Consider the following 22,677-nt stretch of genomic DNA (forward strand, 5'->3'; position numbering starts at 1 on the left):
TATATACATGTTTATGTGGGTGGGTTGGGTCATTCTTTCATCTGTTTCCTTGCGCTACCTCGCTAACGCTGGAGACAGTGACAAAGCAAAATAAGAAAAAAAAAATAATAATAATAATAACAACAACAATAATCATAATGAGTAATAAAAGTACTGAAATAATTCAAATACAAATAATAATAATAATAATAATAATAATAATAATAATAATAATAATAATAATGTATCTAGGGAAGCAGTGATGGCATGTACAAAACATCCATGTGGCATGAGAAAGGTAGGAGGTGGGTAGGTCAGACAGGGTAGTGAGTGGTTGGATGAAGAGGTAAAGTTGTTAAAGACGGAGAAAAGAGAGGTGTTCGGACGATACTTGCAAGGAAGGAGTGCAAATGACTAGGAGATAAAAGTAAGCAGCACGAGGTCAAGAGGAAGGTGCAAGGGTTGAAAAACAGGGCAAATAAGAGCTGGGGTGAGAGAGTATCATTAAATTTTAGGGAGAATAAAAAGAGGTTATGGAAGGAGTTGAATAACGTTCGTAATACAAGAGAACAAATGTTAATGTCAGTGAAGGGGGAAAGGGGGGAAGCAATAACAGGCAGTGATGAAGTGAGAAGGAGATGGAGTGAGTATTTTGAAGGCTTGTTGAATGTGTTTGATGATAGAGTGGCAGATGTGGGGTGCTTTGGTCAGAGTGGTGTGTGAAGTAAGAGGGAGGTTCAGGGAGAATGGCTTGTTTAAGAGAGAAGAGGTAGTGAAAGCTTTGCAGAAGATGAAATCTGGCAAGGCAATGGGTTTGGATGGTATTGCAGTGGAATTTATTTAAAAAGGGGGTGACTGTATTGTTATTTGGTTGGTAAGGATATTCAACGTATTTATGGATCATGGTGAAGTGCTTGAGGATTGGCGCAATGAATGCCTAGTGCCACTGTACAAAGGCAAAGTGGATAAAGGTGAGTGTTCAAACTACAGAGGCACAAGTTTGTTGAGTATTCCAGGGAAATTATATGGGAGGGTATTGATTGAGAGGGTGAAGGCATGTACAGAGCATCAAACTGGAGAAGAGCAGTGTGATTTCAGAAATGGTAGAGGATGTGTGGATCTTGTGTTTGCTTTGAAGAATGTGTGTGAGAAATACTTAGAAAAACATAAGGATTTGTATGTAGCATTTATGGGTCTGGAGAAGGCATATGATAGGGTTGATAGAGATGCTTTGAGGAAGGGCTTAAGAGTTTATGGTGTGGGAGGTAAAGTTGCTAGAAGCAGTGAAAAGTTTTTACTAAGGATGTAAGGCAAGCATAAGAGTAGGAAGAGAGGAATGATTGGTTCCGAGTGAAGGTTGGTCTGTGGCAGGCAGGGTTAAGTGATGTCCCCAAGGTAATTTAATTTGTTAATGGATGGGGTGGGTAGGGAGGTAAATGCAAGAGTTTTGGAGAGAGGGGTGAGTAATGCAGTCTGTTGGAGATGAGAGGCCTGGGAAGTGTCAGCTGTTGTTTGCCGATGATACAGCTATGGTGGCTGATTCAAGTGAGAAACAGCAGAAGTTAGTGACTGAGTATGGAAAAAAGCGTGAAAGGAGAAAGTTGAGAGTAAATGTGAATAAGAGCAAGGTTAATAAATTCAGTAGGGTTGAAGGACACGTTAATTTGGATGTAATTTTGAATGGAGAAAAATAAGTGTTTTAGATATCTGGAAGTGGACTTAGCAGTAAATGGAACCATGGAAGTAGAAGTGAGTCACAGGGTGGGGGAAGGGGCGAAGGTTTTGAGAGTAATGAAGAATGTGTGGAAGTAGAGAACATTATTGCGGAGAACAAAAATGGGTATGTTTGAAGGAATAGTAATTCCAACAATATTATATGGGTGTGAGGCATGGGCTGTACAGAGAAGGGTGGATGTGTTGGAAATGAAATGTTTGGGGACAATATGTGGTGTGAGGTGGTTTCATTGAGTAAGTAATGGAAGAGTAAGAGAGATGTGTGGAAACAAAAAGAGTGTGGTTGAGAGAGCAGAAGAGGGTGTGTTGGAGTGGTTTGGACATATGGAGAGAATGAGTGAGGAAAGGTTGACAAAGAGGATATATGAGTCAGAGGTGGCTAGAAGAAGGAGAAGTGAGAGACCGAATTGGAGGTGGAAGGATGGAGTCAAAAAGATTTTGAGTGATTGGGGCCTGAACATACAGGAGGGTGAGAGGCATGCAAGGAATACAGTGAATTGGGACAATGTGGTATATTGGGGTTGACGTGCTGTCAATGGACTGAAGCAGGGCATGTGAAACGTCTGGGGTAAACCATGGAAAGGTCTGTGGGGCCTGGATGTGGATAGGGAGCTGTGGTTTCTGTGCATTAGACATGACAGGCAGAGACTGAGTGTGAACGAATGTGGCCTTGTTTGTCTGTTTTCCTAGCTCTACCTCGCTGAAGCAGGGGGTAGCGTTGCTGTTTTCTGTGGGGTGGGGGAGTGCCAGAAATGAATGAAGGCAAGCAAATATGAGTATGTACATGTGTATATATGTATATATCTATGTGTATGTATATATATATGTGTATGTGTTGATATGTATATGTATATGTGTGCATGGGCTTTTATGTATATATATGTGTATAAGAGTGGATGGGCTATTCTTCGTCCGTTTCCTGGCACTACCCTGCTGACATGGGAAACGGCGATCAAGTATAATACTAACAATAATAATAATAATAATAATAATAATAATAATAATAATAATAATAATAATGATAATAATAATAATGATAATAATGATAATAATAATGATAATGATAATAATAACAATAATAAGAATAATAACAAAAAAGATAACAATAATAATGATACTAGTAACTATGACAATATCGAAAGTTAGTAATGACACTGGATATTGTTGTTATTGTTATCATTCCTAGTAATAGTTTCTAATATTCTCTTTCCTTTTTGACTCCTGAATGTGCGCCAAAGACCATCTTATGACTGGAGTCTGTTGGTCAGACACAGTATGAAAAATTTTGAGAAAAAGCCTAATGTGTAAAGATCATACCAATCTAAATAGTAATAAAAAAAATTCCAGTACTAAATACGTCCAAAACTTGAAAAGGAAAAAGGCTTATAACTGTCAAAAATCAAGGCAGATGCAGTGCTTTTTAGAAGTCCGTACATGGCAAATTAAGTATGCAATTGGTAATACAGCTATGTTCTTTGCACACAAAAACCAACCCTTTCTGTCACAGTTTGGAGAGCTGACGTTTGGTCATAAAAGCCATGTCAGACAACCTGTCTTGCTTTAATGTTCCTGACCAAGATGAACCTCCACTGCATATAGATGATAAGTGTTTGGTGTACTTGTTCTTACTTATTTGCTGGCTCCAAGTAGATTATCAACATTTCAAGATTAACCTGAAAAAGTGTTCCGTTTATCAAGAGAATCTGAAGCAACCTATCATGGATATTGTGTAGTATAAGTACAATCAGACCAGTTTGAAATAAATTGCTAGAGAGAAGTGTGGATGTGGGGGAGATTAAGAGTGACCAGCAAAGCAAGACTGCCAAAGAAATGGTCAGAGATTTTAAGGGAACTAATAAAGAGCTCTTCAAGTTTTTGGGAGAAGTTATCCAGGCGAAGATGTGATCAGAAGGCAAATTCTTGTGCAGAACAGGTGACACTCTCATTACTTTTAGAACAAACATGGAGGAGCTATGTCTCATGAGGAAGCAGACATGCATGTTATGTAACACACATTGCACTCTCTTAAGCATGGGACAAATATGCACATGGTAGATATGGACATGTGTATTATATTTGCTGGGTTGTTCTTTCTAAAAGCAATTATAGGAAACTCACAAACTTTCACATATGGGTAGCATTTAGAAGAGGACAATATATCAGTATCATGTTAACAAAGGGCGATGCAGCATAGGGAAGCACACTGCAAAAGAGTTTCTGATGTTCCATACCTTTACAGGCTGATTCAATTTCAGAATTACATGGTGTGGATAAAAGGTCTAAACGGAAAGTCTGATCAAAGATGCCTGATGTGACAAAGGCATTTGTATACATTACGAGATCACCATTAGCTGATATGACTCCTATTAGTTCAGAGTTCGAGTTGTTGGAGAAGTCTGTCATCACAATGCATGACAGATCAAGTACATCAATGTTTGGGAATGTGGCAAGAAGAAAGCATCTCACAAAGAGCTGTGCCCTTACCTATCTTTCACCAACACAGGACACACTCCTGCAACATATCTGGCATATAATTCAATAGGAAAGCATATGCTACTTGAGAAGTGTAACACACCTGTAAGTCACCTTCCCAGGAGACTCTGCCAATGGTCTGTTAAGCATCAGGCACTAAAGACTAAGACATGGCACTGAAGTTCACTATTTATGGAAACTCTTTTCTGTGGCCATACAAGAAACTTTGGGCAGCTATTTGAGGATGTAGGATGATCTCCTCTAAGGTTGCCAATTTCTGAAGCTTCAGAGGTGTGCTGGGAACTCATTCGTTGCTGCTGTGAAAGCAGTTTGCCTTATGCAGTGCATTCCTCATGCAATAAAGGTGACCTGCCTTGCACAGAACTTTGTATGAGTTCATTCTTGGTGACATGACATTCAACATTTAACTGAAGCTACTGAGGACTTAAAGGTTAGTCTCATTGGTGTATGGGGAACTTGTATGTGTTTACTGATCCCACTGACCCATCGTTCAACAGTAATGATGTTAACTTGGTTTTGAGTGATAACTGTGTTCACTAACCCAAGACTGAACTGTGGTTTAATTCTTATCTGAATTAAATGCCTTTACCATGTTGTTATTAAGCCAATCTGTGATCATTTCATCCAACAGAATATTCATGATAAAAAGATCACGAGACAAATCCTCTTTCCGTGGAGCTGGCAAGTAGTACTCACTTGACAGATCTGTCATGGGGAAAACAACATGAATTTGATATGTAATGGAGAACATGAACTCAGGAGCATATCAACCCAGTAATAAATATTTTTTTTTTTTTTTTTTTTTTTTTTTACTTTGTCGCTGTCTCCCGCGTTTGCGAGGTAGCGCGAGGAAACAGACGAAAGAAATGGCCCAACCCCCATACACACGTACATACACACGTCCACACACGCAAATATACATACCTACACAGCTTTCCATGGTTTACCCCAGACGCTTCACATGCCTTGATTCAATCCACTGACAGCACGTCAACCCCTGTATACCACATCGCTCCAATTCACTCTATTCCTTGCCCTCCTTTCACCCTCCTGCATGTTCAGGCCCCGATCACACAAAATCTTTTTCACTCCATCTTTCCACCTCCAATTTGGTCTCCCTCTTCTCCTCGTTCCCTCCACCTCCGACACATATATCCTCTTGGTCAATCTTTCCTCACTCATTCTCTCCATGTGCCCAAACCATTTCAAAACACCCTCTTCTGCTCTCTCAACCACGCTCTTTTTATTTCCACACATCTCTCTTACCCTTACGTTACTTACTCGATCAAACCACCTCACACCACACATTGTCCTCAAACATCTCATTTCCAGCACATCCATCCTCCTGCGCACAATAATAAATATATAAACCCGTAATTAACACACAGTAGACCAATATTCCAAGTTTAAAAATTTCCAGCACCCCTAACCTTATAAAATGAATTTTTTAGCAAAAATAACTAAACTGAACCTAGTTCTATCTCCTATCTTATGCTCCAATGAATTTATATACTGTGTCCAGCTTTCATGCTTTTGTCTGACAAGTAATAATACTTCCTTTAAGATACCCCACTACTGCAGGTGAAAATGAATGTATAGACACTTGTGGCCTCTCTTCTTGATTCAGCCTGATCTTGAAGAATTGACTACAAGACAGATGAAATGCCTTTCTTTCCTCTGCTGATAAAATTCTTTATATCATGAAATGGTAGCAGCCAAGTCCCTGGGAACAATAGTCTCTCCTAGTATCATCCTCAGTAAAAATAGTCAATGTTTTATTGATATGATAGAAAGCCAGTAACAGTCATCTTGTAACACTTGCTGAGGTGGTGTTTCTGCAGGAGTTTTTTCTTTAGCTTGTTACAAGTTTCACCAATCTTCTCCATGTGATGACAGCAACTCTTCCATGTTAGCCTAGTCCACTACATCAAAACCACCCACACTGGCATAATTCACATTTCCAAACCCCTGATGTCTCCTAATTGCAATTAGGGGAGTCACATTCACTGTACTTGTTCTAACCTTGTCTGCATTATATTTGTAAGATGAAAGCCAAGTGCCCTAGCCATGTCCACTATGCATCTACCAGTATTTAAACAATTCAAAAATATCTAATATCACTACAAATGTGATGCTCTTCTTAACAGCCTCAATCAAAGTGGCTTGCTCTTGAAATTACCTTTCCTCTTCTGATCCAAGTGGAATGATTACAGCCATAAATCATGATTTAATGACGAAGATACTAATCTAGACAATCACAAAGGTGGTGTAAAGCGAGTTGAGGATGGCATGGTATAAGATGAAACTAAAATTTTGCTAATGCTGCAACACAAAGCTGTTCACTTAGAACCAAAATCAAAACTGACTTTGTAAATTTAATGAATTACAATAGGATTTTAATGAATTAGTGCAAATCTATGTTTATGAACTGACATAGGGCATTAAAGCAAAACACTGATATATGGAATGACTTTAAATAGGTTCCTCTGGTAGGTATGAAATATGAAACACAGACTGAATACCCAGTTGAGCGTAATAAAAAAAGACAAAGCATTAGCTAAATACCCAGGCAGTTAAAAAAAATAGTCCAGTTTGAGCGTCCCCTTAACTTACTGCCTACTGATGTACTCCAAACATATTCCAGCAGTTAAGGATAATCATAAATGTTAAGCTGTTAACAGCAAAATTGTGAAAGCATCTTCATGAGAGATCACAAGAATCATAATAAGACTCTTAATCCCATGAAAATGTTTTACTAAATAACACTATTCAGAAAACTATTCAGATAACTGTAAATTATTTATTTATATTTATTATACTTTGTCGCTGTCTCCCGCGTTTGCGAGGTAGCGCAAGGAAACAGACGAAAGAAATGGCCCAACCCCCCCCATACACATGTATATACATACGTCCACACACGCAAATATACATACCTACACAGCTTTCCATAGCTTACCCCAGACGCTTCACATGCCTTGATTCAATCCACTGACAGCACATCAACCCCGGTATACCACATCGCTCCAATTCATTCTATTCCTTGCCCTCCTTTCACCCTCCTGCATGTTCAGGCCCCGATCACACAAAATCTTTTTCACTCCATCTTTCCACCTCCAATTTGGTCTCCCTCTTCTCCTTGTTCCCTCCACCTCCGACACATATATCCTCTTGGTCAATCTTTCCTCACTCATCCTCTCCATGTGCCCAAACCACTTCAAAACACCCTCTTCTGCTCTCTCAACCACGCTCTTTTTATTTCCACACATCTCTCTTACCCTTACGTTACTCACTCGATCAAACCACCTCACACCACACATTGTCCTCAAACATCTCATTTCCAGCACATCTATCCTCCTGCGCACAACTCTATCCATAGCCCACGCCTCGCAACCATACAACATTGTTGGAACCACTATTCCTTCAAACATACCCATTTTTGCTTTCCGAGATAATGTTCTCGACTTCCACACATTCTTCAAGGCCCCCAGAATTTTCGCCCCCTCCCCCACCCTATGATCCACTTCCGCTTCCATGGTTCCATCCGCTGCCAGATCCACTCCCAGATATCTAAAACACTTCACTTCCTCCAGTTTTTCCCCATTCAAACTCACCTCCCAATTGACTTGACCCTCAACCCTACTGTACCTAATAACCTTGCTCTTATTCACATTTACTCCTAACTTTCTTCTTCCACACACTTTACCAAACTCAGTCACCAGCTTCTGCAGTTTCTCACATGAATCAGCCACCAGCGCTGTATCATCAGCGAACAACAAGGTTTTATGCAGTGGCAGTAAAATCAATTTCAGAAGTAACAGAATAAGCAGAATGTGCTCCATAACAGAAGGATTTTTTCTTATGGGAAGTATCAGTAATCTGTGAGATATAATACACACAATTCAGTATATGTGGAGTACAAGAGGTCTTACAGAGATCTTCGTCATAAAAGAAGACAGAGAAGTCTGACATTCTAGAATCCAAACTGGTGGTTCTTTAAGTAAAATGGTCATTAATGTATATCTATGTTTCATCCTGCCTATCACTCAGACTCCTGCATTGCCAAAGCTTATAGGATGCTGTGTCACATAAGTTTTCTATCTATTCACATTTGTTAGGACAAGTTTTTGACTATCAAGAATCACTGTGTGTCAAAAGTTATCCTCATTCATCTTTCACCCTGTCAAATGTAGTTTCTTCACTATCATCAGATAAGTCCTCATCGTCAGATCTTACGTCTTCAAGAGAGCCACTATACAATTTTCTCATCAGTACACGTCCAATCAATACTGTCCATATAATATTAAGTACCAACAGCCCACACAACACAACCTTCATTACCTGAGCAACTGGCATCCCAGTTAAAGGAGCAGAATCCATATAGACACTGTAAATGATCCAGAAAGGAAATAAATAACATCGAGTAATCACCCAGGTTATCAAGAACACTGCAAATAGTCCATTTCTTGGGGCTGTTATACCAGCATAAGTAAACATCTTGGCAGAAAGTAAAGGAATGTCAGCAAATTCATGAACAAGTAACACAAGAGTCCCCACACGCACGAAGTTACATGTCCAGGAGAATACCATGAGGAAAACAGTAAATAGGTGGTGAAGCATCATGTGCACTTTGTCACCTACACTGCGGCCAGGAGCTTGTATCTGTAAAATGGTGGCAGCCCCAAAATATGATAGGCCTATTATGTAATACCACCAAACATCATCATCAATGCTATGATATGGATAATTTTCCCAACAAAGAAGGATGTTCCATAACCAAGGCTTGTGGAACATAATGAAGCAACCAAAAATGGTTAAAAAGCAATGACATATCAGGTGAAATCCACAATCAATAAACTTCTCATGTTTGGTGCTGTGTGTAATTGCATGGTAACAACGTAACCATCTCTCCATCTGTCGTATCGACATGCCAGTGCTGTCAGAAGCCTTTAGAAGTTCTTCTTCTGAGGGTTTTTTTCCACAGCGAAGGTAAATCTCCAATAGGGTTTTGCTGGGGAGAGGTGGACGTGGCCGCTTATTGGGTATGGCTGCCAACTGTGCCAGAGGCTCCAAGACAAGGGGCCGTAAGCAGAAGTGATAAAGATTGAATATGACCATACTCAACATCAGTGAGTAAACACACACATCATGAAAACTTGGGTAATGGAGCTCATCACTAGACTCCATGTCCTTCCACTCAACTCCAGGAGGTAACCAGATGTCCGGGCGCCAGAAAATGGCAGATAATTGATGCCACCATGTACCAACCTGATAAACAAAAATGGATAAGTCTTGTGATATATAGCATTATGGTAAATTTTTATGTACATGTACATCTTAAAAAAAAATATATGCTACACTTTCAAGCTGTATAATATTCATAATCAGAGTAACAACTGTTCTTTAATGATTTAGATAAATGAAGAGTTAAATTGACAGAAAATCATGATGGAAAAAAAATATTTTTTGATAGCAGGAAAATACATCACCTAGAGACACCATAACTCTCTTGCTTACTTAAGTAAAACTGCAAACACTAGCAAAATCACCATCAATAATGTCACACATCTCAATCCACGTGCCTCCTGTCCCTATACATCACAACAAAACTAACTCAATCACCACCCACAAATATCAAAACCATTTTTTGCCTCACCACTATACACACCAACACAACCACTAGCACTACTAGAAGACAACCACAAATAACCCAATACTCTATAAGAACTATTATCACTGCTACCAATGCTACTATCATGTTCAAATACTGTCACTTCACCATCAACAAAAATATCATCAACAACACTTTTACTTCTGCTAGTGCCACATCGATCATCTTTATCATTAGATACAGTACTGCACTTGAAAAAATTATTATCATTAGCCCTAATATTATTATCATTAGCATCATCATCAATGCCACATACCTGAGATCTGCTGTTTCCACGCACCAGATCTTCTACCATCACTGCAGATGTTGCAACAACTGCTGTGCTTCCATCAATCACACAACATATCACAATCATTACTACTAGCAGAGGTTCAGATGAGCCTGTATAACTCACTTAGCCATAAATGGCCTGTTGGCACTCTAAGTCCTTTAAGTACTATTATTCATTCATTTATCATAATCCATTGCTGTTTCCCCCTCATCAGCGAGGTAGCGCCAGGAAACAGATGAAGAATGACCCATCCACTCCTATACACATATACATACATAAAGAGAAACTTTAAGCACTACCTATGTATTCATACGTCTAACTGGCACAGACTGGGCCCATACATGTATGTTCCTAAATTCCTCACCTACAGTGCAAGAGGTTGGAGCTTTCTAGCATTTGTGACCTACACTATTATGTTTTTCCTCAGTAAATGACATGGCATAGGCAAAACATAATCTAATCAAAAGCTATCTCAAGTGAAAAAAATACAGCAATTAGAGAAAAAGGTAGAAATTAATCAAGGCTCAACACAAGTTTAAGGATATAACTCTTAAAGGTATATTGGCTATACAAAGAAGGAAAGACAAATGGAGGAAAAGAATTCTTAAGCTTAGCAGTTCAAATGAAGAAATAGGTGCCATAACAGTCAATTCTTGAGTGGTAGCATTCACAAATTAACTTTGGAAAGTAGTGTACAAACCTTGGGGGTTGGGACACATACAGACAGGTAATTAAGAACAGTAGCAAAAATAATACCAATAAAAAAGATCTGGAGAAGGCATATGATAGAGTTGATAGAGATGCTCTGTGGAAGGTATTAAGAATATATGGTGTGGGAGGCAAGTTGTTAGAAGCAGTGAAAAGTTTTTATCGAGGATGTAAGGCATGTGTACGTGTAGGAAGAGAGGAAAGTGATTGGTTCTCAGTGAATGTAGGTTTGCGGCAGGGGTGTGTGATGTCTCCATGGTTGTTTAATTTGTTTATGGATGGGGTGGTTAGGGAGGTGAATGCAAGAGTTTTGGAAAGAGGGGCAAGTATGAAGTCTGTTGGGGATGAGAGAGCTTGGGAAGTGAGTCAGTTGTTGTTCGCTGATGATACAGCACTGGTGGCTGATTCATGTGAGAAACTGCAGAAGCTGGTGACTGAGTTTGGTAAAGTGTGTGAAAGAAGAAAGTTAAGAGTAAATGTGAATAAGAGCAAGGTTATTAGGTACAGTAGGGTTGAGGGTCAAGTCAATTGGGAGGTGAGTTTGAATGGAGAAAAACTGGAGGAAGTGAAGTGTTTTAGATATCTGGGAGTGGATCTGGCAGTGGATGGAACCATGGAAGCGGAAGTGGATCATAGGGTGGGGGAGGGGGCGAAAATTCTGGGAGCCTTGAAGAATGTGTGGAAGTCGAGAACATTATCTCGGAAAGCAAAAATGGGTATGTTTGAAGGAATAGTGGTTCCAACAATGTTGTATGGTTGCGAGGCGTGGGCTATGGATAGAGTTGTGCGCAGGAGGATAGATGTGCTGGAAATGAGATGTTTGAGGACAATGTGTGGTGTGAGGTGGTTTGATCGAGTAAGTAATGTAAGGGTAAGAGAGATGTGTGGAAATAAAAAGAGCGTGGTTGAGAGAGCAGAAGAGGGTGTTCTGAAATGGTTCGGGCACATGGAGAGAATGAGTGAGGAAAGATTGACCAAGAGAATATATGTGTCGGAGGTGGAGGGAACGAGGAGAAGAGAGAGACCAAATTGGAGGTGGAAAGATGGAGTGAAAAAGATTTTGTGTGATCGGGGCCTGAACATGCAGGAGGGTGAAAGGAGGGCAAGGAATAGAGTGAATTGGAGCGATGTGGTATACCGGGGTTGATGTGCTGTCAGTGGATTGAATCAAGGCATGTGAAGCGTCTGGGGTAAACCATGGAAAGCTGTGTAGGTATGTGTATTTGCGTGTGTGGACGTATGTATATACATGTGTATGGGGGTGGGTTGGGCCATTTCTTTCGTCTGTTTCCTTGCGCTACCTCGCAAACGCGGGAGACAGCGACAAAGCAAAAAAAAAAAAAAAAAAAAAAAGAGAGAGCAGCAACATCAAGGCATACAGTAATGGAAAAATGAAGAAAGGTGACCCAGGAGAATCAATGAGATGGACAGCTTTTGATTCCAGTATAGTTAACAGTGAGGTGGAGGAACAGCCATCCTATGTATATATGAGCAGTACTCCACACTGTGGCATATAAAATCCTAGTAGATATGAATCAGCTACTCATAAGAAAAATAATAATTCACCTACACATCACCTCTAACTTTTGGGAAGCAGACATTGTGCAAGTAATCATGTAGGGTTTCCAGAATGGCATAGATATGTTTATGTTATTACAGGGTTGGATTGTAATGTTTTTAAACTGAATATAGGGAAATGAATGACTCTTTATCTATCTATATCTCTGACACTTCTTCCAACTGGAACTCCCTCAAGGAGGTGACCACAGCAACAGAGTCTCCATAACTAGAAACTGCAGTGCCGATTCTTAGCCTTTAGTGCCTCATCCTTAACTGGTCTCTGGCAGAGGGCAACTCTAGTGCAGTGTTTGCAGAATTTCCTACCTTATGTTCCTACTGACTATTTCTACTTGATGCTCCTACCTACTAGTTCTACCTAATGTTTTTACCTAATGCTCCTGCCTGAATGTTCCTACCTATTACTTCTATCTACTGCTCCTACCATTTTGCCAAAAGCCTGGGCTAGTGCAGTGCTCACCGCAGGAAAATCTAGTTATGAAGAATGAGTTCTGTAAGTTCAGTGTTGTCAAAAGTTATGTATCCCAAGGAGAGATTGTAGGTATGTGGTCAGAATACCAGTAGTCCACATGTGGGTGAGGCAGAAAGAAAAGACAGCTACCTGGGTCACATGAGTGCTGGCTCACTATGCAGCTGTCACTAACCTTCACAATACCTAGGCATGCAGTGCTGGTAATATAACTCCCTTGTCACTGACTGCCTACCAACTACTACCATTCTGAATGACACTCAGACAGATATAGAGAGCATTGTGGTTTTTTTTTTTTTTTTTTTTGCTTTGTCGCTGTCTCCCACGTTTGTGAGGTAGCGCAAGGAAACAGACGAAAGAAATGGCCCAACCCACCGCCATACAAATGTATATACATACACATCCACACACGCAAATATACATACCTACACAGCTTTCCATGGTTTACCCCAGACGCTTCACATGCCCTGATTCAATCCACTGACAGCACATCAACCCCGGTACCCCGGTATACCACATCGATCCAATTCACTCTATTCCTTGCCCTCCTTTTACCGTCCTGCATGTTCAGGCCCCGATCACACAAAATCTTTTTCACTCCATCTTTCCACCTCCAATTTGGTCTCCCTCTTCTCCTCGTTCCCTCCACCTCCGACACATATATCCTCTTGGTCAATCTTTCCTCACTCATTCTCTCCATGTGCCCAAACCATTTCAAAACACCCTCTTCTGCTCTCTCAACCACGCTCTTTTTATTTCCACACATCTCTCCTACCCTTACGTTACTTACTCAATCAAACCACCTCACACCACACATTGTCCTCAAACATCTCATTTCCAGCACATCCACCCTCCTGCGCACACCTCTATCCATAGCCCACGCCTCGCAACCATACAACATTGTTGGAACCACTATTCCTTCAAACATACCCATTTTTGCTTTCCGAGATAATGTTCTCGACTTCCACACATTCTTCAAGGCTCCCAGGATTTTCGCCCCCTCCCCCACCCTATGATCCACTTCCGCTTCCATGGTTCCATCCGATGCCAGATCCACTCCCAGATATCTAAAACGCTTTACTTCCTCCAGTTTTTCTCCATTCAAACTTACCTCCCAATTGACTTGACCCTCAACCCTACTGTACCTAATAACCTTGCTCTTATTCACATTTACTCTTAACTTTCTTCTTTCACACACTTTACCAAACTCAGTCACCAGCTTCTGCAGTTTCTCACATGAATCAGCCACCAGTGCTGTATCATCAGCGAACAACAACTGACTCACTTCCCAAGCTCTCTCATCCACAACAGACTTCATACTTGCCCCTCTTTCCAAAACTCTTGCATTCACCTCCCTAACAACCCCATCCATAAACAAATTAAACAACCATGGAGACATTACACACCCCTGCCGCAAACCTACATTCACTGAGAACCAATCACTTTACTCTCTTCCTACACGTACACATGCCTTACATCATCGATAAAAACTTTTCACTGCTTCTAACAACTTGCCTCCCACACCATATATTCTTAATACCTTCCACAGAGCATCTCTATCAACTCTATCATATGCCTTCTCCAGATCCATAAATGCTACATACAAATCCATTTGCTTTTCTAAGTATTTCTCACATACATTCTTCAAAGCAAACACCTGATCCACACATCCTCTACCACTTCTGAAACCACACTGCTCTTCCCCAATCTGATGCTCTGTACATGCCTTCACCCTCTCAATCAATACCCTCCCATATAATTTCCCAGGAATACTCAACAAACTTATACCTCTGTAATTTGAGCACTCACTCTTATCCCCTTTGCCTTTGTACAATGGCACTATGCACGCATTCCGCCAATCCTCAGGCACCTCACCATGAGTCATACATACATTAAATAACCTTACCAACCAGTCAACAATACAGTCACCCCCTTTTTTAATAAATTCCACTGCAATACCATCCAAACCTGCTGCCTTGCCGGCTTTCATCTTCCGCAAAGCTTTTACTACCTCTTCTCTGTTTACCAAATCATTTTCCCTAACCCTCTCACTTTGCACACCACCTCGACCAAAACACCCTATATCTGCCACTCTATCATCAAACACATTCAACAAACCTTCAAAATACTCACTCCATCTCCTTCTCACATCACCACTACTTGTTATCACCTCCCCATTTGCGCCCTTCACTGAAGTTCCCATTTCTATACAATTCAACTAGGTTACTGCTTACCCATTCTGAGGTGCAGATCAGGTCCAAACTTAGAGAGGAAATACGTTTCATACAAGTAAGAGACATTGGTATTGGGAGAAAGGGAGGAAAAGTGAGTTAAAGCAATCTAAGATTGATTAGGGTTAGAATCAGAAGATTGTTCACTCAGATATGAGTGTAGGTGATGGGACACAACCCTGAGGAGCAACACAGCTGATACAATAGGATGGAAAGTCACTCCATTTACAACTCTTGCAATGGAAAGGTCAGATGAGATATTATGCACCTGGGAAGAGAATGAAGCAGAAAAACTACAAGATGGAAGTTTAAAAAGCACAGGTTTATGCCACAACCTATCAAATGTTATGGGAACATTGATGGCTATGACAAGATTTGACAAAAGTTTCATCAAAATCAAAGGAAGAGGAGAAATGAGTCACACTGGAGAAATCCCTACCAGAAGACATAGCAGTGCAGTATCCAAACTGGTGATCAAATGGAGGGAATGGGGTTCTAAGTGTAATGATTGTGAGACACGAGTTGTGTATGAAAATGTAAAGAAGGTGAATGGGTTGCAAGTGAAATGTCTGTGGATAATATGTAGTGTAAGGAGGCTGATTGAGTATATGATGATAAGGAAAGAGAGAGGTGTGGCAGCTGGAAGACTATGGTTGAGATAGCTGAAGAAGGTTTGATGAAATGGTTTGGACATGTGGACAGAATGAGTGAGTGGAGATTGACAAAGAGGATATATATGTCAGAAGTGAAAGGGCCACAGAAAGATGAGACCAAATTAGAGATGAAAGTATGAAGTGAATAAAATTTTGAGTGCTCAGGGCTTGAACATCCAGGAGGGTGAAAGGCATGTAACAGGGTAAACTGGCGTAATGTGGTATACAGGGTGCAAAGTGCTGTCACTTAACTAAACCAGGGCATGTGAAGCAGCCGAGGGGAAGCCATGGAAAGGTGTGTGGTGCCCGATTGTGGCTAAGGGGCTGTGATTTTGGTGCATTGCATATGACAGCTAGAGAATGAGTGTGAAGGAAGGAGGCCTTTTCTTCACCTGTTTCTGGTGCAACCTTGCTAATGTGGAGCTATGAACAAGTATAAAGAAAGAAAAGAGAAAAGAGATAGAGAAGAAGAAGTTTCAAATACTTAGGATATAGCAAAAGTAAAAGCAATAGGGGAATAAAATGATTATAGGAGATTCTTTACTTAGGGATGGACTGCACTAAAGCATGTTTCCAAAAGAAAAGTCTGAAATTCTAGACAAGCAAAATAGGTGAGCACAAATCAAGGCAAACTTAGAGGCACACTCATATCGAATCAAAGGAGGTATGCCATCTGGGCCATACATCTTGTCCATCTGGAGCTGGGAGAATATTTGGAAAACCCTGCACAAGGAGAATACAGGAGATGGCATAGGTTCCGTGGGAGGAGACAAAGGCAAAGGATCAGAAGCAGAATCATCCATAGTTGATTTAGAATAACTTAAGGTATCAAAGAGAGTATATGTATATGTGTGTATGTCTGTGTATGAGTATGTATGTGTATGTCTGTGTATGTGTATGTATGTATATGTTGGTATGTATATGTATGTATATGTGTGTGTAAGGGCATTTATGTGTATATATGTGTATATGAGTGGATGAGACATTCTTTGTCTGTTTCCTGGCACTACCTCACTGATGTGGGAAACAGCGATTAATTATGATAAATAATATAGATCAAAAAGAGTGGTTTTATCTGTTGCAGAGTTAGCTAAAGACTGATGGTGGAAGAGAGGAGGAGAGGTTGAATGACAAAAGTTATGGCGGTTTTTTGATGAAGATCCAAAATGGTTTTTCAGTAGAAGAAACTATCAAATCAACACACATTCTATTAGCGATGTTATTCTTGACTCTACAAGGAACAACTCTGCAGTGCTTCTGAGGTCAAACAAAATCGAGTGTATTTCAGGGGAAGGGAAGAGTCTCATGGTCCACCACACTCTGTCCTTTACATGACAGGCATCAGAGCAGGAGTGATCAAACTAAAACTAGGGATAGAAAGATATAGTAGAGGATGGGATCTGAGACTCCAACCCAGCCAAAAGAATGTCTTCTATGCATTCAACACAATATGAGACATCCTAGCCGGTAAAGAAGTACAAGTCCCATGGTAAGTCAGTGAAGAAGCCTCAATCAAACTATCACTGCACACTTAAATGATGCTAAAGCTGGTATTTTGAAGGAAGGAAAGAGGGTGGGCATGCCCAATTAGAAGAAACAGAAATAAGATTGTGACTGTAGGATTCCATGGGGTAAGAAATAGTGTGGCTGTAATGAAAGGACCAAATGTAGAGACAGTGTGTTGGAAGGGTGGGCATGACAGTCGGGAACTTGTGCTCAGTTTGATTATAATCAATCTACTGCATATCATTAAGAAGGAAAAATGGGATGACCTCAGCTCCAACAGGTTCATCCCAGGTAGAGCCTAACCAATCATTAAAGTGAAAAGTGAATTCCTGAGTAGAGGATTTCACTGCATGGACGTGAAGACAGCAGGAAGTCATATAGTCAGAGTTGTAGATAGTTTGAGAACTGAATGAAGATACACAAAGCATGACAGCAAAGTTATAGAGAGTATCAAGGACTTCAACTTCTTTGTTGTAGTTCCTGATGCCCTTTAGATGGCCCTCAGAGATGATGACCATACATTAGTAAGATCATACATCATTCATTAGTCAATCTACCCTTGTCACAGCCACACTCATGATCAGGGAGAAGCCTGTAAGTCTCAAGGTGTTTAATCAAAAAGCACATTCCTTCAAAACATGTTGACGATTGCAATCTGGTTCCTAAATCTTGATTGCATCTGGAAGGAATGTGCTTCTTTGGACTGTGCAAAGAGAGGTTATTTGGAGGTGCATAGGATTAGTAAGAAGAATGACAAAGGGTGGAGTTTGAAGGGAAAAAAGCCCAAAAGAACTGTTCTCTCATTAGGAAAGACAGCTTCAACATTGTTGGAACAGAAAAGTGAGGGAACAGTAGCAGAACAGAATAGATACTTCTGGCTTAAGGCCTGAGAGACCTATCAGACTGTCAAAGAAAATGGTGTCCCTCTTTTTTTGGATACTGTCTACGAATGGTCATGACTGACATGTGGTATGATTTTGGTAGAAAAGAACTGTTTCAGAGGCCAGGTATCCTGAGAGCATGTCTACTACCATAAGTGTTTCACAAATTACTACTAACATCACATCCAATACAACACCGCCATAACGAGTACCATCACAACCAACACGTAAACTACTCCAGGTAAAATTACCATTTCGGACATCGTCATGGGAACTGGGGTTTTGGGTGGGGAAAATTACTTTAAGTAATGATTTGTAATAGAAATGAATGTCAGAATCGTTTAAAATACATTAAAAACAATTTCAACTAAACCCAACTTAACAAACTCAACCTAAGATTCGTTGGATGGCCGAAATGGCGATATTCCCCAACCTAATCCTACCAAAACCTTACCGTAATATTGCGACTGTAACTTTCACCTTCGTTATGGATGCCTATAACTCACCCCTAATCATTCAAGGTTTCTCTCACCATCACCGTCACCCTAATAACTCGCCCTTTATCATTTAAGGTTTCCATCACCATCACCCCATGCCCAATGATAACTAAAGCTACACAAATACCTTTGCTATCACCCTCATCACTCCAATATAACCACATTCATCACTATAACAGATCTCACACCCTCGCCGCCATTATATAACAACTTTAACAACTGTGACCATCCTTACAAGGCAACCACAACCATCACCATTCATCAATACCATCACTTCTTATCATCATTACCACACCTAAGTCCCGGAATTATCATTTCCACTCTACCACCACCATAATTGCCACTCCCCATGTGAAGGACGTTTGGTATATCTAGTGAATTTAGGGACTTTAAGTCTAGTTTAGGTTAGGTTTGTGGTGTTTAGGACATGCAGCGAATTTCGGGATTTTAATTAAGTCTTGGAATCCGCTGGATCTTGGGATCGGTAACAACACCCAACCACCATTCATCATCGTTCCATTTGCACTAAAGATGCCATAGTATTATACAAGTTGTGGCATCAATACCTACGTTGAAGTGCATGAGTCACTCTTCTCTAGGTTGGATTCTGGGGACGTAGAAATTTTACTTTAGTTGGATGAATAAAATATACTATTTCTCTAAACTCCAGTTTAGGGAAGTGTGTTGCCATCATACAATAATCGTTGTAAAGGCTCTTTTCGACTATTTTTCAGAATTCTCAACTTCTACATGAAATTCTAGAAAATGTTCAGGAGTTTATAATCGACTTCTTGACTACACGACACATATAGTAGAAGGAAAACGTAACGCCGTCATCGTTCTACAATGAAGTAAGTGAGCACCTCTTAAAATGCTTCTCTGTACCTTGCATCATCTTTTCTGTAAATCGTTTCTCTACCGAGTGACTATATATATATATATATATATATATATATATATATATATATATATATAATCTGAGTATCGTTCTAACTTGTTAGTCACTACATGTAGTCAAAACTGCTAAAGAAATATCAGGTGTGATGAGGGGTTTTCCTCCCTTGTCCGGAACACAACATGCAAAATAAAAATTGAATACTTATGTTTGATTAAGAAAATATTTTGTTAACTGTTCCTCACGAAAGTACGATTCTTAAGGGTAACTTTAAGACCTCAACAGTAAAGTTTACATCATATGCTAGGCCATCACACACAAGGGTTGTTCTGTCGTGCTCAAGAAAAACCTTACACAGGTTAATAACTCGGTCTGCTTAATTTTAGACTGAGTTGGGTTACTTGTTACAACAAATGTATGTACAATATTTATGTTCAGTGATCCCGGACACTGCTGTATGGAGCACAACATTATGTACATCTGTTGGTACGCAGCAGGAACAGTGATCATGGCGTTTTCCTATGCAGTAAAGCGCGGTCTAGGTCGTGGGCTTCGCCACAGTGCATTAAGAATTATGGAAATCACAAAAATTCTGTGTCTCATCGTGCGTCTGCAACACTTAACCTCTGATCAAATGGAGTTCAAACATGTAACACATCATTTTGTTACAACGGTGGTGTGTTAACACGCACATGTCATTTTCCCCTTAACTTTCCAGTGACCTTTTACCCACAATTTAATGGTCAAGAGACGTTACAGCGTATATAAACATAGATTTCCAAGTCATTAAACTTTGTACAATACTGCAGATATTGTTCTCTTCATCTTTGCAAGTTGTGACCAGTGGAGAAGGCCAATGAACTTCTCAATGCAACCAGACCACAGGCATTAACAGTAACTCCCAAATTTCAAATGATTAAACGAAAAAAAAAAATTATGTGAATTTCTCTACAAGTTAAGGTTCGGTAAAATCTAAAACATCGCTTATATACAGGATTTTGTGCCTCTGGGGTTTACCTGCACTGGGCGTGTTAACATCCTAACCTCATTATGTTCATAACTGGCGTATGCATTGCTATCATTCGAGGACCAGGTCACGTGACCCGGCACAGGAGACTTTGGACCGCTATGTATGTATGTTCCACTACACGAACGAGCACAAGTTCCCATCACCTTTGCATGTCTGGCACCACCAATATATATGATTATCGTCATTTCGTGTATCATTCGTCACGACATGAGTTACTAGGATAATATAGATGCTTCAGCAGTATGTTGAAGATGTCTGACAATTTCAATGAGCTCTTTTGAAAAGGCGAGCGGACCGCTTAGCAACATGGAATGGATTGGTTTAGAGTGTCATTTGACAGTTGCCTTCGCCATCGTGTGCCCCTGTGCACGAACTATTTATCATCATCCATATCTTCCAAATTTATGACTCGCATAACGTGAATCTTTGTGTGTTTCACTGGATCGTCATATACTCTGCTATAGGTCATTGATAACCTACCGCAGTACACATTTCCTACTTTGAATGCTTTACTAAATGAGATCAATTTCAGCAGAGAGTATCAGGTAGAGTTGCATGAAATAGTGTTTATCTTCAGGGTCATGCAGGGATGGAGAGCCGAAGTGTATATGGATCAGGAGTGGCCATTATCGACAGCAGCAGAAATGGAAAACGGTCAGTTTAAGATGAAAATGTGAGGGTTACGTGGTATACAGAAATAACAAAGCACACTTTTTGTTTTTTAATGATCGTATGGCCACGTAGAATGTTTTTTTCAAGAAGATATCTAGCAGTACAATACATGAGGAGACAGATACAAGGAGATAATAGATTAATGTTTGGAATATTTCAGATGAAAATGTTTGAGGATGAAGTCCATGGAAGCGTTGTGTTGGGCAAGGGTGCGCAAGAAGCTGATTTCACTTGAATCAACTTAGAGAATCAAGTGAAAAGTAAAAAAACCTGTTTTATAAGTGTGAAAATCATGCTTCACTTTAACATTGGGTAGCTGAAAAGTACCTAAGTCACCCCATAGTGCTGGGAACAGAGACAGCTGTAAGAATAACCTCTCGTACTGCAGACTGTTACAACACTAGAGACACCTCTGCCATTCCCAGTATCTACCCTACGCAATATCACGCTGAGCAATACTGTACGGTGGAGAGCCACTACTTGAAGCTGGACTGATATGTAGGTGAGGAGCAGCAGCAGGGTAAGAGAGAGTAGGGTAGGTGAAAAACACTGCAAGACGCAGGCTACTTACCATCGTGTTGTTGTCCATGTAGTGCTGGGTGAAAGGCTTGAGCAGCTCATCCACGTATCTCTTCATCATCATGGCCATCCTGCCAACAAGACCTTCTTCTTTCTTCTCCTTACACTCTTGACTCTTGCTTTCAAACCACCGCCATAAAATAATGCTCAAAAATACGCCATAAACCTTTGGACGGTCGGGTGCCAGGGAGGCTCAATGAGTGAGGGAGCGAGCGTCCACGTGGCGATTACAGCCGCTACAAATGCCTTACTGATTGTCAGCCCCGAACCAGACTTCCCCTTATCAGTTCCAGTTACAACTCCCAGCCTGTACACGGAGGGTGTTCACACTGCTCACCTCTTCTCAACCTTAATATACATATATATATATATATATATATATATATATATATATATATATATATATATATATATATATATATATATATATATATATATCCCGCGTGAGCGAGGTAGTATCAAGAACAGAGAGGACTGAGCCTAAGGGGGAAAATCCTCACTTGGTCTCCTTCTCTGTTCCTTCCTTTGGAAAAGTAAAAACTGAAGGGGAGGATTTTCTGTCGCCCGCTAACAACCCTTTTTAGTCGTCTTCTACGACATACAGGGAATACGTGGGAAGTATTCTTTCTCCACTATCCCCAGGGAAAATATATATATATATATATATATATATATATATATATATATATATATATATATATATTGCAGTACGTCAACAGTGGTGCGCGTGATTTAGTATTTGCTGATAACCGCGAGGAAAATGAAACACGATAAGTTCTCAAGTGCACTTGCGTGTAATGATTACATCGTCAGGGAAGATGTAATCATTACAC

At 40.2% G+C, this 22,677-nt stretch overlaps 2 protein-coding genes across 5 annotated transcripts in view; both read right to left on the reverse strand.

Moving 5' to 3' along the window:
- The window catches only part of schlank (ceramide synthase schlank), a 211,608-nt gene that overhangs the window by 105,373 nt on the left and 83,558 nt on the right, over positions 1–22,677 (reverse strand). The window lies entirely within an intron of this gene.
- On the reverse strand, positions 846–22,153 carry LOC139748622 (ceramide synthase 2-like). The gene is made up of 2 exons (XM_071661813.1): positions 21,837–22,153; positions 846–9,471 (listed from the first exon to the last, which is right to left on the reverse strand). The coding sequence occupies exons 1-2, from the start codon at positions 21,912–21,914 to the stop codon at positions 8,368–8,370; spliced, it is 1,182 nt and encodes a 393-aa protein (XP_071517914.1). The 5' UTR covers positions 21,915–22,153; the 3' UTR covers positions 846–8,367.

The sequence above is a fragment of the Panulirus ornatus genome, chromosome 5, assembly GCF_036320965.1.
Source record: "Panulirus ornatus isolate Po-2019 chromosome 5, ASM3632096v1, whole genome shotgun sequence".
NCBI lineage: Eukaryota > Metazoa > Arthropoda > Malacostraca > Decapoda > Palinuridae > Panulirus > Panulirus ornatus.

Excerpts from the sequence above, each read along its gene's own strand:
- LOC139748622 (XM_071661813.1), bottom strand. The coding sequence starts at position 21,914 with ATGGCCATGATGATGAAGAGATACGTGGATGAGCTGCTCAAGCCTTTC. Across the intron at positions 9,472-21,836 it reads ACATGGACAACAACACGATG|GTTGGTACATGGTGGCATCA; the intron begins GTAAGTAGCCTG and ends TTTGTTTATCAG.